The sequence below is a fragment of the Lagopus muta genome, chromosome 23, assembly GCF_023343835.1.
Source record: "Lagopus muta isolate bLagMut1 chromosome 23, bLagMut1 primary, whole genome shotgun sequence".
In the NCBI taxonomy this organism is placed as follows: domain Eukaryota; kingdom Metazoa; phylum Chordata; class Aves; order Galliformes; family Phasianidae; genus Lagopus; species Lagopus muta.
The window spans coordinates 5,567,773-5,582,202 of record NC_064455.1 but is presented as its reverse complement, the minus strand read 5'-3'; the positions used below and the strand labels follow the sequence as shown (position 1 = coordinate 5,582,202).

The 14,430-nt window shown below is 64.9% G+C and overlaps 1 protein-coding gene across 3 annotated transcripts; it reads right to left on the bottom strand.

The window, feature by feature from the left end:
- Positions 1–664: 664 nt before the first annotated feature.
- KIAA1522 (KIAA1522 ortholog) lies at positions 665–13,918 on the bottom strand. Of its 3 annotated transcripts, XM_048968722.1 has the most exons (8): positions 7,454–7,947; positions 6,727–6,812; positions 5,999–6,154; positions 5,725–5,780; positions 4,539–4,656; positions 4,071–4,187; positions 1,054–3,948; positions 665–777 (listed from the first exon to the last, which is right to left on the bottom strand). In XM_048968722.1, exons 1-8 carry the CDS (start codon positions 7,945–7,947, stop codon positions 755–757), a joined length of 3,945 nt encoding a protein of 1,314 aa, XP_048824679.1. In that variant the 3' UTR covers positions 665–754. The 3 variants fall into 3 exon arrangements, with proteins under 3 accessions (XP_048824679.1, XP_048824680.1, XP_048824681.1); XM_048968723.1 differs by lacking the exons at positions 6,727–6,812; positions 7,454–7,947 and adding an exon at positions 13,479–13,918; XM_048968724.1 differs by lacking the exon at positions 6,727–6,812 and having other exon boundaries at positions 7,454–7,619.
- Between the last annotated feature and the right edge of the window lie 512 nt (positions 13,919–14,430).

Here is a 14,430-nt window from a genome sequence, read left to right as displayed (position 1 = left end):
ACCAGCCAGGTACAGAGCTCTGAGGGGCTACTTGGCGGCAGAGGGTTGTTTGGTTTTGGTTCTTTTGTTGTTTTTTTTTTCTTACAATCAAAGAAATCAAAATGTGACCAAAGTTTACAGAAACAGAAATCAAGGCTCCACCCCACAGCCCAGGGCGGCAGCTCACAGGGCTCCTGCCGAGCCGCGCGGCTCCCAGCCGGCCGTGCCCAGCAGCGCCGTGAGCCGCGGCCGGGGAGCGGCGCCGGCCCAGAGAGCCCTCGTGCTTTTCTCCAGGGCTGCAGCGCCGCTCCGCTCCATCCAGGGCTCCGTCTCACGCTGCTGCTGCTGCCCAAGTCCTCCCAGGGGCGGCCGAAGCCTTCCAGTTCTTTGTCCAAAGTGCTTTGATTCTGTACAGACCCGGCTGGCCGGGAGCAGGTTGGATCCAGCGCTGTCCTCGCAGCCCCTCGCCCTCCTCTCTGCGCAGCTGCTCTGCTCACACGCGCAAACCACGCGGCAGCGCAGCAGGGAGGAGCGCTGGCTCTGGGCGTGGGCCTCGAGTCCAGTAAAAAAAAATAATGCAAAATAAAGCTGTAGTACTTAGGAAAGTGAAACCAACACCATTTTTGCATAAATATCATCAAGGCCATGGAGGCTAAGGCTGTTTGCTTCCTGTGTTAAGTTAGTTGCCAGTTCCACACTCATCCGTTGACCTGCCCAGGTCCCTGAGAGATTTGGATCCCTGTCCGCGGGGGCACCAGTCCTGCAGCTCCGTCCTTCAGGCCGTCTCTCCCTGTCCGTCTGCAAGGCAAGAGGGAAGAGCCCATCAAGGACCCGCTCCTGCAGCTCAGCCTCCCACAGGCCTGCCCCCTGCTGCGCCGCCCTGCTGTCCCACAGCAGCCCCGATGCAGCCTGTGCTGCGCCGGGTCCCCTGGCCACGAGCATCCACACTCAGCTCCATTGGCTTTGGCCAACGGCTCGGCCACCACCCCCAGCACTGCTGTCGCTTTTGGCTAAGGAGCCCCCAGCACACACACAGGGCTCGGCCAGCACCCCTAGCCCTCCTGCTCCACATACCTTGTGCTGGCGGCTCTGCAACCGCGGCGCTTCTGCCCTCAGCCATTTCCACCGGCTCACTGCCGGTTCTGCTCTCCTCCTCCACTGCCACTGCCTTGACTTTCTCATCTGGTGCAGGGGAGCCCAGCACCTCCGGTGCCTTTGGGCTCAGGGGTGATGGAGATGGCCCGAGGCCGAGCGAAGGCTTCTTGGCGACAGGAGGGGGCACTTTGCCAGGCTTTCGGTGCACCGGTGCCTTGCCTGGGCCCTGCTGGGCAGCAGCCGGGGCTGCCGAGCGCTGCCCAGAGAAATTCATCAGCTCAGTGACCAAATTCCTCTTCAGGTCGGCCTGTGCCTCAGGGGATGAGGGTGTCTCGATCACCAGCTTCTTGGTGCTTTTGGCAAAGATGAAGCTGGCGGTGGAGGTGGGGGATTTGTGCCTGGGGGACAGCTGCCCATCGCCAGCAGGCACCTCCAGGCCAGGAGGAGCCGCTTTGCCGCCCAGGGGTTTTGCGGCCAGCCCAGAAGCCTCACCGGAGGACGGAGCAGAGACCTTGAGGTGCACAGCAGCATGGAGCGGGTTGGAAGGCACCGCATCTTTGGCAGGATTGGGCTGCCGCGTGGACAGGGCCCGGCGGATGGGCTTCTGCGGCACCGCGCGCTCCTCGGCCACGGCGGGCGGCTCCACGCTGACGGAGCGCAGCCGCACCATCTGCAGCAGCGAGGGCGTGACGATGGGCAGGCTGGCGTCCTCCTTGGGCACCGGGCCGCTCTTGCTGCGCGATGCTGGCTCCTTCTTGCTGTCTGCCCGGGAGCCGTTCGCCGCCTTCTTAAGGCAGATCTGGGGCGGTAAAGCAGGAGCTGATGGCGGCGGCAGAGGTGGAGGTGGGGGCACGGTGGCCGCGGGTGGTGGTGCGGTGGCTCCGGGAAGTGGCGTGGTGGGGGATGGCGGTGAGCCCTGCTGCTGGACGCTCGAGGAGATGGTGGTTGAGGAGGAGGAAGATGCGGCTGTGCTCGGCGCGTGGTTCTGTCCTGCTCCTGGGGCCAGCACGGCATCAGGCGGGGGCAGGCTGGAGAAACAGGCTTCGTCTGGAGGGGGGAAGTCTGCCATGGACAGGTCGTGATCCTCAGGGGCCGGGGGGGGTGGTGGAGGCCAGGTAGCCTCCGCGGGGGCCTCACAGGCAGTCTCGGGGCTCACCTCTGCCTTCTTGGCCGGTGGAGGAGGCGGGTGGTAGGCAGGTGGTGGTGATGGCGGTGGTGATTTGGTGCTGGGTTTGGTGGAGGGCTCCTGCCCTGCGGCACTGGGCACCGACGGGTCCAGTGAAGGGGTGAGAGGGCCGGCGGGGGCAGTAGGTGTCTGGGGCTTGGTGGGCGGAGGGGAGAAGGGAGCGGGCACCTTGGGATGCGGCGGGATGACAAACCTATCCGAACGGCTTTGAGCGCAGTGCGGTGTCTCAGAGGGCACTGGGTCTGAGGCAGAGGAGGAGATAGAGGTGAGGGAGGAGGAGACGGACAGCGCGGGGGACTGTAAGGAGCAGACCCGGTCAGGCTTCTGGGGCTGGACCCTGCCTGGGGATGCGGCCGGGGGTCCCAGCCCCTTGGTAGGCAGCGTGGGCGTCCCGCTCTGGCTGGAATATCCGCTGGAGGGTGACATGGTGCGGTCAGAGCCATCTGGGCAGCTCCACTTGGGCTGAGCTGAGGGTTCCCTCAGCACCACCGTTATTCCCCGCTCACCAGGGCTGCCCCGTGAGGTCTTGGGGGAGTTGGTCCCAGCCAAGCTCTCAGAGCGGATGCTGCTGGTCTCACTCAGCGATGAGGAGAAGACCTCATCCTCAACCGTCGGGCTGAAGGGCTCAGGGTGCGGGGACCAGGGCACGTCGCTCGCCTGCTGCGGCCGCCGGTTGGGCTTGGGGGGCAGCCCCAGCACCTTGTGCTCCCCCTCCGCCTTTTGGTACAGCGAGAATGTCCTGCGAGGGGGTGCCGGGGGCTTCTTCATCTTCCTGAGGGAGACGCTGCGTGCCGAGGAGCGCTCGCTCGCCAGGCTGCCCGTGTCCGAGCCCTCAGCCTGGCTGCTGGTGCTGAAGGCGGGGGATGTGCGGCCGCTGCTGCCCACACTGTGGGGCCCCACGGCCAGCAGCCCGTGCGCTGTGTGCACTGCAGCCACGGCAGGCTTGGAGCAGGCGCTGGCAAAGCTGGCAGAGCTGTACACGCTGATCTGATCGTTGTCAGAGCGTCGCACGGTGTCGGCTTCGCTGCACAGCCCAGCCTCGGCCTGCCGGCGGTCAGAGCCACCCTGCGAGGAGATGGTGGAGCTGTTGGAGACAATGGTCTCTGTGGACTGCGAGTGGCTCCAGTTGTCGCTGGAGGAGGAGGGCTCACGGCTGCGGGTGCTGTGCTCTGAGAAGCGGGCGAGAGAGCGCACCGAGGCTGGGCTGGATGACACCAGGCTGCAGCGGCTCAGCGTCCGCACGCTGCTCCTTGTCAGGGCCACCACATCCACCATAGGCGGCAGGATGGCGTTGGGGATGATCTTGGACATGTAGGTGCCCTGGGGTGAGATGGACATGACGGGGCTCAGCAGATCCGGGGGGTTGGCGCTGGTGGTCATGCCTGGCACGGCCAGAGACTTCGGCCTCACCATGGGCGACAGCTTGGCCGACGTTTTCCTCCCCAGCAACGTGTCGTCGTAGTAAACCCGGTCAATGTGCTTCTGCAGGGCCGTGTCTGTTTCCTCCAAGGCTCCCAGGCGCACACGGGCACCTCCGGGGACGTCCAGTGGTGGCAGGTTCCCATCGATGGTGGGAATACGGATGGCCTCACCGGAGACCTGGCCGCCGTTCAGCAGGGGCTGCGGTGCCCGGCTGCCCACGTGCCCATCTGTGGGACGTTCCCTGATCTCCCGGCTGTTCCTGAGACCTGGGAGCAGGGAGAAGTGAGCCAGCTGTGATCTCAAGGCAGATGCACCCAGCTGAGGTAAACTGAGGTAAAGAGCCCCAGGGTTGGGACCGAACCCTACAACTCTTTGCTCATGCACTTACCCAGCTCCTTCTGGACGTGCTGGGGGATGCCCAGCACTGTTGTCCTCCGCTCCTTCCTCTTCCTGCCAGCCTTCTCTGAAGATTTGGAGAAGGAATCGTGTGGTCGGAATGTGGAACCTGTGAAAGGTGTGAGTGAGTCCAGCCGGTGTGACATGAGCCCTGGGCCATGCATCCCCGATGTCTGCAGCCCAGTGCCAGCTGCTGCTCACACATCCGGCACAGCCCAGGGAGCATCTGCAGCCAAGAAGGGAGGAGACACTGCGCGCCCATCTGTCCCCTCACCCAGCTCCATCCCAGAACCCGTAGCAGACTCTGACTCAGCCAGAGCTGCTCTTTCCTCCAAAGGCCCCCAGATCCCTGCACTGGCTTGTGGCCATGCGAGCTCTGAGCCTCAAATCCCCAGATATATTCCTGCCATGTTCCCCAACCCCCGGCACCCACTTGACCCCTGGCCCCACAGCCCGGCACCTTTCCGCTGGATCATCTCGGAGCGGATGGAGAGGGCGTCCTCAGAGGCGCTGTCGGTGATGCAGGAGGCTGCCCGGCTCCGTAAGGACACACTGTCATCCTCCGACAACGCACAGGACTGTGGAGACACACAGTGGGCTCCGATGGACCCCAGGCTGCAGGGAAGGCGCAGCCCCGTCCCCTCCAGGCCCCTTCTCTGCCGCGAACTGACTCCACAGCCCAGACAAAAGCTACGCCGAGGGCCAAAGGCTGAGTCAGCCACACCGGCAGCCAGAGTCCTCCCACCAGGAGCGGGGCTGGGAGCAGCCCCAGGGACCCCACACAGTCCTGCAGACCCCAGAGAACAGGCGAGCCAGGTCCAGCAGGGCGGAGGGGTCAGCACTGCCCTGTCCCCACACCAGAGGGAAGCATCCACCTCATCAACACTAAGCCAAAAACACCCCAGGGCTGGGGCAGGCTATGGGGTGGCAATGCAAGGGGAAATATGGCATACACTGGGTTCACAGCCTCAAAATGGGCATGGCCTTCTGCGCCCACCTCACCGTTCTAAAGCATCTCCCAGAGATCAGGACAAGACACAGCCCTGTGAATCTCCTCCCCAAGCCCTCACTGCCTGCTTCTAAGGGGTTAAGGTGGCCGAGAGCCAAAGGGAGGCAGCAGTTTAAGCAAATACGCGTGGGTGAGGCGCAGGGAGCGGGGTCAGAGCCCAGGGAAGCAGCAAACTCCAGCTCAGCCAAGAGAGTGGGAGTTTCTCGTCCGTCAGCAGCCAGGGAGGGGCCCCACCATGGGGCTGGATGTGACCGGCGGTCCCTGTCATACCGTCCCATCTCCTTACCTCACTCAGCACTGCCAGGGGACACCGGTGGGGCAGACAGGGGGGTCAGAAGGACATAGGCATGGCGGGGGGCCATAGGCAGAGCCACATGAGGCAAGGCATGATGCATTGGTGTTGAGGACAGGGACAGAGCCTCGTCATGGGACAAATGGGACGACACTGAGAGGGAGCAGCCCACTCCTGCCCCGCAACCCCCCTGTCCTGGTCCTGCAGCCCCAGCCTCAACCACATCCCTGCCTCCTCTGGGCTACAGCAGTGCCCTCTGCCCTGTGCAGGGTGTAGGGGGGCTGCCTCACGCACCTTACCCCCCACAGAGCCCCAGGCATGGCCGGATGGAGCTCCCATGCTCACCTGGAGGCTGTTGGTGTCCCCTTGGTCCCAGGCACTTTTGGTCTGCTTCTGCTTCTCTGCAGAGGAAGGAAGAGGGTCAGTCCGCAGCTGCCGAGCCCAGCAGCACAGCCAGTGCCCCCCAAGGCAGTGGGGCTGTAGCAACTGGTGCCACCCCCAGTGCTGGACTCTGGTCACTCTCCGCAGCACCGCCCACACAGGCAGGACAGCCAGCTGCCCGGGGCACTGGGGACACCACCCTGCAGCCCTGGGGGCCCTCGGGGCCGGCGGTGCCCACCTTGGTGCTGCAGGGATTTGAGCCCCTCGCGGGCCTGGTTGTGCAGCTCCTCCAGGTGCGGGGGCCGCGTGCTGGGGAAGAAGACGTTGTCAGGGCACTCATCGCCTGGTTTGTACTGCACGCTCAGCCGCCTGTCGTTCTCGGTCTTGGCAGCACCTGCAAAAGCAGAGCGGTGACCCCCCAGCCCCCTGCACGTGAGCAGCCCCCAGCCCTGCAGCCAGGCGGGATGCAGTCTGCCCGTGAGCTCAGAGCACGGGACCGGCCTCGTCCCTCCAGCTCTGCCCGATCGATCAGATGGAGTCAGGCTGTCTGCACTGTGAGAGATGCAGTGTTTTCCCCCCAGCAGGCAGCACAGAGCTGGGGCACAGCGCTGCCCTCCGCCCAGCACCTTCACTGGAGGGCCAACAAAGCAGCGTGCTGTGGGGCTGCGGGCTGCTCGAAGGGGCGAATATGGACAGAAGGACAGAAAGACCTTTCCTTCTACAGGACTGCAGCATCTCAAGGCCTTGCAAAGAACCCCAGGGAGCAGGGACTCACCCCCAAGCTTGTGCAGAATACGTAAACCATGACACAGTGCCCGGGAGGCCCTAAAGCTGCTGTCCCCCCTCCACAGCCGCACCAGGTGGCAGAGCTGCAGGTGCCGCACCACGGCCAGCACCGGGCCCCACACACCCATCTCACAGCCCCATCCTTCCCGGCACCCAGTGGTGCCCATGGCTGGCACCCACCCCCAGCTTTGGTCCCCAGCGGACAGGGGACATGGGCACAGCTCCGTCCACCCTCAGCGGCCTGCAGAGCCTCCAGCTCTTCCTGCCTGGAAAAAAACAACTTCAGGCAGGGAGGGGAAGGGAAAGGAGACAACAGGAGGCGGCGGGGCTGGAGGGAAACACTGCTGGGATGCAGGCACGCACCGCTCGGCATCCACCACCGACTGGGACCGCCGCTGCCTCGTCACACGCAGGCCCTGTCCCCAGCACGGCTCACAGCCGGCCCCAGCCCCGCTCGGCAGCTCCGGCACACAAAGAGCCGCTCTGAACAATGGAGCCGCGCCGCCCAGCCGAGCCAGCTGCCTCCACCGGCACCCTCAACACCCGAAGGCTCGGCCGGGCGCAGAGCACATCGGTGGGTCTTCAGGGACCCCCCATGCCGGTGCAGGGACACGAGGCAACCAAAGCCCCATCGCACCGCCCTTCCCCTGAGAAATGCCCTCCCCGCCGCCGGCAGCCCCTCGCCCGATCCCCACCCGCGTGGGCTCGGCTGCGTTCTGCCGTGTGGGAGCACCGAGCCGTGCCCCGCAGTCCCCACGGTGGAACGGGGCCGGCGACCTTCGCTGCCCTCCTGGGGGCGGCAGCTGCTGCAGGGACCCCCGAGGCACGCGGGGGTCGGGGCGCTCCGGGGTTGTGCAAGGACAAGCGAAGCGCTTCTCCCTCCCTCCTCCTCCGCATCTCCACTCACCCTTCTTCTTGAAGAAAGCCAGAAGCGAGGAGAGGTTCCTGCCCATGAAAACCACCATGGTGGCCAGGAGGAGGGTCTGCTCCCCGCGGGAAGGGGCTCCGCCGCCCCCAGCCGAGGCTCCGCCGCCGCCTATCGCGCCGGGGGGCGGATGCCGAGACCGCAGCTCTTTCTCCCCACGCTCGTCCGTGCCGCAGGACCGGCTGCAGGACGCCCGGCGGGAGGATGCTCGCCCGGCGGAGCGGCTGCGCGGGGAGAGGCCGGAGCCGGGGGGGGATGCGCGGCGGCAGGAGGGGACAGCCCGGCTGCTCCCAGCGCGCTCCCGGTGCTGGGAGGAGGAGAGCAGGGCCCCTCCTCTGGCCTCCCGCTCCCCCCGGCCCTCCCCCCCCTCCTGCACGAAGCGTGCGGGGACGCACCCTGCCTGGCATGGGGCTGAGTGCAGAGAATTCCCCCCAAATTCTTGTGCTCGGGGGGAAATCCCCCCGCATCATCCACATCAATCAGGACTGGTCCCCACCGGACACAGCAGCCCTGCAAACCGGCGTGCTGGCCTTCACAGCACTGTGGTCAACTGGGAGGAGCTGGGAGGCATTTCCCCCCCAAGCATCAACCTTTGGGACCTGCTGCAGCAGGGCAGGTAGGGCCGGTGCTCCCACGTCCCCACCATGTCCCCCAGCACGGCAGTGTCACGGTCAGCCTGTGGCACTGGGGGATAACCGGGCTTCGGACCAGTCTAACCAGTAGCTCCAGCCGCTGGGGCAGGTGGGGGGGAGAGGAGGGGAATGGAGGTTGGCAGCCACAGTGCCCATGCACGAGGGGAGAGAACCGCAGGCAGAGGGGAGGCAGGGAGCACCCACAGCTCTGTGTGCACCCGCTGTCAGGCTGCCCCACTGCAGAGGTGCTGCCGGGATTCCTCTGCACTGCCAGATGGGTGCAGCGTGTGGCCCTGCTGCAGGGAGCGGCTGGCAGCTCCCCCAGACCCCTCCTTCACCCCCCCACATTGAAGGAAGGCCGTCCAGCCAGGCGTGAAGGGGAGCAGCACCCGGGGCACCGCGTGGGGTGGGAGGTGAGTGCTGAGCTTTGCACCAGCACAGTGCTGACCCTACCAAACAAGCACTGATGTCACTCGGGGCCCCACCAGCACCACGCATCCATCCTGCACGCTGCACCAGCAGTGGGGCAGGTGGGGCAAAGCCTCCTTCCTCTGCAGGAGCAGCTCGTGTGCAGCCAGCTTACTGCAGCCAAACATGGGGCTGGCTGCGGGCAGAGCAGCTGCCCAAGGCACAGAGGGACTGCGCTACGGGCACGGCCCTGGCCTGGTGGTGCAGCCTCCTCTGCATCTCCTCCAGCAAACATGCAGAGCTCCCTGCAGCTCCTGCACACCTACCCCTGCAGTCAGCAGTGCACAGCACCGTCCCCACAGCAGGGCAGGATCAGCCCCACTGCCCACACGCTCACCCAGAAGGTGCCGGCAGCCACAGGCAGCCACTCCCAGCTCTTTTCACAGCACAAATGGAAAAGGGCCAAAATGAAAGGGCTGAGGGTGCACAAAGCAGGCGGCACGTGCTGCACCAAGCGCTGCCCTCTGCTCTGCGGGCAGCGCATCGCTGTGCTGCAGGAAGGGTTCAGTATCCATGGCAGCAAAGGATGGAGCAGGATGGAGCTGCAGCCCAGCACACGGGGATCCCACAGCAGAGGCTGCAGCTGCGGCCCACACCAGCAGCAACACGCCTGCCCAGAGCTGGCATCCCATCCCATCCCTCACTCATTCCTTGTGAAGCGCCCTGGATCGACCCGTCCCCTCCAGGCTCTCCCGCTCCAGCCTGGCACACACGTGCCTCATGCGCACGTGGCAGCCGCATCCTGCAGCAGGAGGACCGGTTCCTGCCCAGGACAGGTAGGACGGCCCCAAGGATGATTTCTCTGTTCAGAACCTGGTGTCTAACGGGCAAAGCGCTGCTGATGTTATGGAGGGAGAGACCAGAGCTGAGACCCCAGAGGAGCACAGCTGGGTCCACGCAGCTGAGGATGCTGCAAGGAGGTGGTGCAGGCCCCACTGCAAGGGTTCTGTCTTTGGGTGAGCCAGGGGAGAAACCACTGCCTGGCTAAGGGGTGAGCACTGGCTCCGTGCTCCACGCTGCGCCTGCACCTCCTGTGAGCAGCGGGCTGGGCCATTATCCCCAGGTGTGTGCATCCATCGCTGCCTGCACAGCACTGCCCCGACTTGCCTTTGGGTCCTGCGGCGGGGAACAGGAGCGCCCGCCCGGCACCACTGACTCATCGGGGAAATATGGGGAGGAGGAGCAGGGGAGCTGGCATGGGGGCTGCGAGGTCCCAGAGGAGCAACGGGAGGAGATGCTGCCTTCCCTTCTGGGTGGCACTGGGGACCTTCTGCACCATGGAGCATCAAACGGTGCTCGCAGGCACCAAATGGTGATGCCCAGGCGTGCAAATGTGGCCGCTGCTTGGGGACAGCACAGTGTCTCCGTGTGCCAAGAGGGCTGCAGGAGCTCCCCACCCTTGTTGCTGCCCCGACTCTCTGCATGGGGTCTGCACACTGGGACTGAGCCATCTTAAGGCAGGACAAGAGCACAATAATATTGACGGTGGCTTTGGCCACAAGGCTCCTGGCTGCCCCGCAGTGCTATCTGCAGGGTTACAGCCAGCCCTGCTCCTTGCTCCAGGGCTGATCTTCCAGCCAGGAAAACATCTCCGCAAAGTAAATAAACACGACCCGAACAGCACTGCTGGTTCTGTTCTCAAAGGCAATCCCATGCAGAGACAGAAATAAAATTAATTTTAAACAGGAAAACAAACAAGAGTCTTCTTCTTCCTTTCAATTACAGTGCAGAAAACTACCGCGAGTGCCCCGGGAAAGTGAACGGCCACAGAGAATCAGGTGGGGATGGGAGGGGAAACCCCACCTGGGGGAGGGCTGTGGTCCACCGCTGCTGTCAGGCAGGAGCACAGCAATGAAATGCGGACAAGCTGAGCCACAAAAGCACAGAGTCTGAGCTCCGGTCACACAACACACTGGGAAGCCGCAGTCCCTCCTGGGCTGCTCCGTCCCTCAGCCCCATACAGCTGGCAGGCAGTGCAGTGCAGCTCCCGGCCCATTGCACGGGGCCTCCTGCTGCGTCCCCACCTGCGCTCGGCCCCTCCTGAGAAGCCACCAAACAGGTTTGAAGGCAAACACTGTCTGAGCTGGGAGCCGGATCCAGGCGGGAATGGCCTACACAGCGCACAGGCAGACAGCAGGCGAAGGGAGGGCTGGGGGTGAGCCCTACGCATGGCAGCCCCCGGCTGCGGGCACACCACTGTCACCTCCTCCCTCCCGGTGAGCCACACCGAGCTGTGCCAAAGTCCAGAGCTCTGTTAGCGCTGCTCTGCCTCCGCTGAGCTCCTGTCCTCCTCCCCCCATGCACCCTTCCCAGCGCTGCACGCGCTGCTCGCCGCCCGCTCCATCCCCACCACACGTGCCATCGTGCCTGGCGCTCACAGGGACCGAAGGCGCTCTGCAAATGTCAGACATGCCTGTCACAGCAGGTCCTGTGCTGCGCATGGGAGCAGATCCAGGAAAGGATTAGAGACAAGACCCTGCAGGTTTCTTTACACACAGCAGCACTGAGGGCTCCCAGCGGCAGGACCTGCAGCTCCATTGGCCCAGCTGGTGCTCAGCACCTCGCTTCTGCTGGGCGCAGCCTGGCCGGGTGCCACGTTCCTGCACCCTGACTCAGCAGGGCCTGGCGGGGCTGTCCTGATAAGGAGCAGATAAGAGGCTTCGGTCTCCATGGTACTCAAGGACTGCCAGGGCCCTTCCCCACGCAGCTCCTGCAGAAGGGGAAGAGCAGAGGGGATGCACACAGGGGAACATCCATCCCCTGCTCTGGCACGGGGAGAGAGACGTGGGATAAGCAGGGCTGGGCCGCTCAGGCTGAGGATGCGGCGCCCCTCACACCGTGGCAGGGAGAAGGTCGTGGGCAGCTCAGCCTCCTGCCAGCCCCTTCTGGCACGGCTCCTGCTCTTTGAGATCAAAAGGCTTTGGGCAGCCACATGGCTGGGCACTGCCTGCCTGCTCCTGAACGCCCTGCAGCCGGGGCACCGGGTCTGGAGCGGCTGGAAGAGAATGAACCTTGTGGGAGGGGAGAAACACAACACACCCCAGGACAGGGAGGTCACACAGCAGCAGCCAGCAGGTCCAGGGAGGAGTGCCTGCAAACACTCTCAGAAAGCACACGGCAGGCCAAGCAAAACTCCCACAGAGCCGAGCAGCAGCAGGAAGTGCGCCCAGCCCCAGCCACACCAAACCCACCCCAGGAGAACCAGAGGGTGGCGATGGGGCCGAGCAGCCGGAGATGGGAACCACGGGATGCTGCTGGTCTCACCGCCAGTGATACACAGTGATCCTCAGACCTGAAATCCAGGATCTCCGGGGCCTGGTCAGGGCAGGAGGAGTGGGCATCGCCATGGCAGGGAGCGGGGCCGGCACCCTGCCCCCAGCCCGTGATCCCAGCTGCGCCCTCCGAAACGCTGAAGCGACACAATGCAAATTCTTTGGCTTTGTGGCCGCCGCGCCGTTGCCATGGAGCGGTGGCAGAGAACAAACAGAACTTGCCCCATGTTTTCTCAGTGCCTTCCACCCTGTGCCCTTCAGCCCTCCTCACCCATCCCAGCATCTGCCTGGCGGCGCTGCACCCGCTGTGCACATTTTAGGCCCATCTGCCCACGCCACCGTGGTGCAGCCAACCTGAAGTCCCCAGCCTGCAACCCCAGGCCTGTGGGAACACTGGGTGCAAGTTCTGGAGCAAGGCACGGAGCTGGCAAAGCAGCCAGGCTGGCAGGAAGCTTCGTTCTGGGAGAGAAATGCCCCAGACTCGGGGATTGGACCAGCGGGACCAGGAGCTGCTCAAAGCCCCTCAGGGGGCAGCACAGGGCTGGCACGGAGCAGGGGACCTGTCCCCACTGGGACCAGCCCCAATGGTTTGATGGAGAGGAGACTGCAGGGAGAGGGGCCAGGAGGAGCCTGCAGGGCAGGAGGTGCTCGCTTCACTTCCCCACCAAATCTTAGGGAAAGGGATTTCCCAGCTGACTCTTTGGGACTTGTTTGCTTTGCTTAATACCCATTCGATTTCAACAGGTAATTGATGGTGTGGATAAATGGAGGCTTTGTTACAGATGTTACACACCTTTTACTCCTCAGTTATGAGGCTGAGAACGCACCGTGAGCATTCCCAGCGCCGCCCACTTTGCAAACCCCGACCTGTCCCTGTGCTCCAGGGACAAATGGGACCCGCAGTCACCGCAGGGCTGAGCCTTCTGGCTGCCCGCCGCGCTGTGCAGGTCAGCTCTGAGCCACACCTCGCAGTTTCACACGGCTTTCTTGCGCCTTGAGCCCAGCCAGGGCGCCGAATCCAGGCTGTGACATGTTTGCCTTGCGACAAGAGGGTCACTGGGATGCCGGCAGAGTTGGCAGCAGAGCCCAAGTGCTGGCTCTGAGCAGGGCAGGATGTGGGGACAGGCACCAAAAAACACCAGAGCTGGCACACACCACAGGAACGGGTCTCAGCACGCAGGGAGTGCAGACAAGCCACCAAACAGCCCTTAATGTCACCTCAGTGCCATCAACCACACCTGTCCAAGCCAGGAGCACAGTCAGATTCCCTTTGCACCACACACAGGGGACAGAGAAGCAGCTTAACATCAGCAGGACGGGTCAGCAGCCTCACCGCTCGCACCAAGCAGGGGGCTGGCCGGGACCCCAAGGGTCTGATAACCCCATACATGCATCCAATTCACACGGGACCCTCCCTCGGATCCAAGAGCTGAGCTCCCTCTGCTTCTCCAGTCTTCTGAACTGCACCCCCAGAGCATAAAGCTGCGATGGACCGACTGCCCGCAGCTACACAGTGAGAGCCATCTCGGTCCCCATCCTCGCTCCCAGTCTGCTCCCCCGGCTCTGCCACCGCCCCGTACAGCCCCCAGGGCCACGGATCCAGCCGCCGACGCGTCCCCCCCCCCCGGCTCCTACCTGCCCTCGGCTTCCCAGACCGACCCCACGGCCAGGGGGAGCCCGCGGGGCTCCTCTTGCGGTACGCGTTGCCCATGGCTCCGATCTCAGCCTCCACCGCCTCCGGGCGGAGGATGCCGCGGCCCTACATGGCGGTGCTGAGGGGGCTGCCGGGGGGGCCCGCAGCGCAGGGCTCCCGGCCGCCCGCTCCCATCGCTGCGGGAGCCCGGCTCGCAGCCGGCTCTGCCGGAGCCAATGGCACAGGAGGAGAGGAGGGGCCTCCCGGGAGCGCCCAGCGGCCCTCCCAGCCCCGGATCGAGGTGGATGCCGTGGGTGGGAGCGCGGGCACGGGCTTACGGCCCCGCTCTGCTCTCTGCCATTCATTCTGTCGGCACGGCGGCCACGGCCGTCCCGGCTCACGAACCGGCAACGCCGAGGAGAACCCGCACCAATTTCTGCGCGTCCCGAGCACAGCTCCGGCTCTGGGGGAGATACGCCCGGGGTGGGGGGGTCCTGTGGGGGGGGGTCCCGGGACCCGCAGCCCCAAGGGCGCGCCGCATCCCGCCCTCCCCCGGGGGCAGCAAGGCGACGGAGTTCCAAGCGTCTGCCGCCCGAAACTGCGGCCGGAGCCCAGCCGGTGCACGAGGACATCGCCGCAGCCCCGCTCCCTCCCCGGCTGATCCCAACCCGCGGTCTCGCCACGGCTCTCCGGCCGCGCACTTCCGCAGGCAGCTGGCGGACGGGGCTGCGTGCGGGCGGCTCGAAGGGCGACTCTGCACAGACAGGCCCGAGCCGGGCGGCTGCGAAACGCGTGGGCACGGCGAGCAGCCTGCCGTGTGAAGTGCGGCTCTGCTTCTGGCTTTAATGAGAAAATGAAGCGCTCTGAGGGCAGGGAGGGGTCAGCTGGTCCGAGGGTGGGCAATTCCCACCGGCGGCGTTTATGTTCCTTTGGTGATTCAGCGAGGGCGCGGAT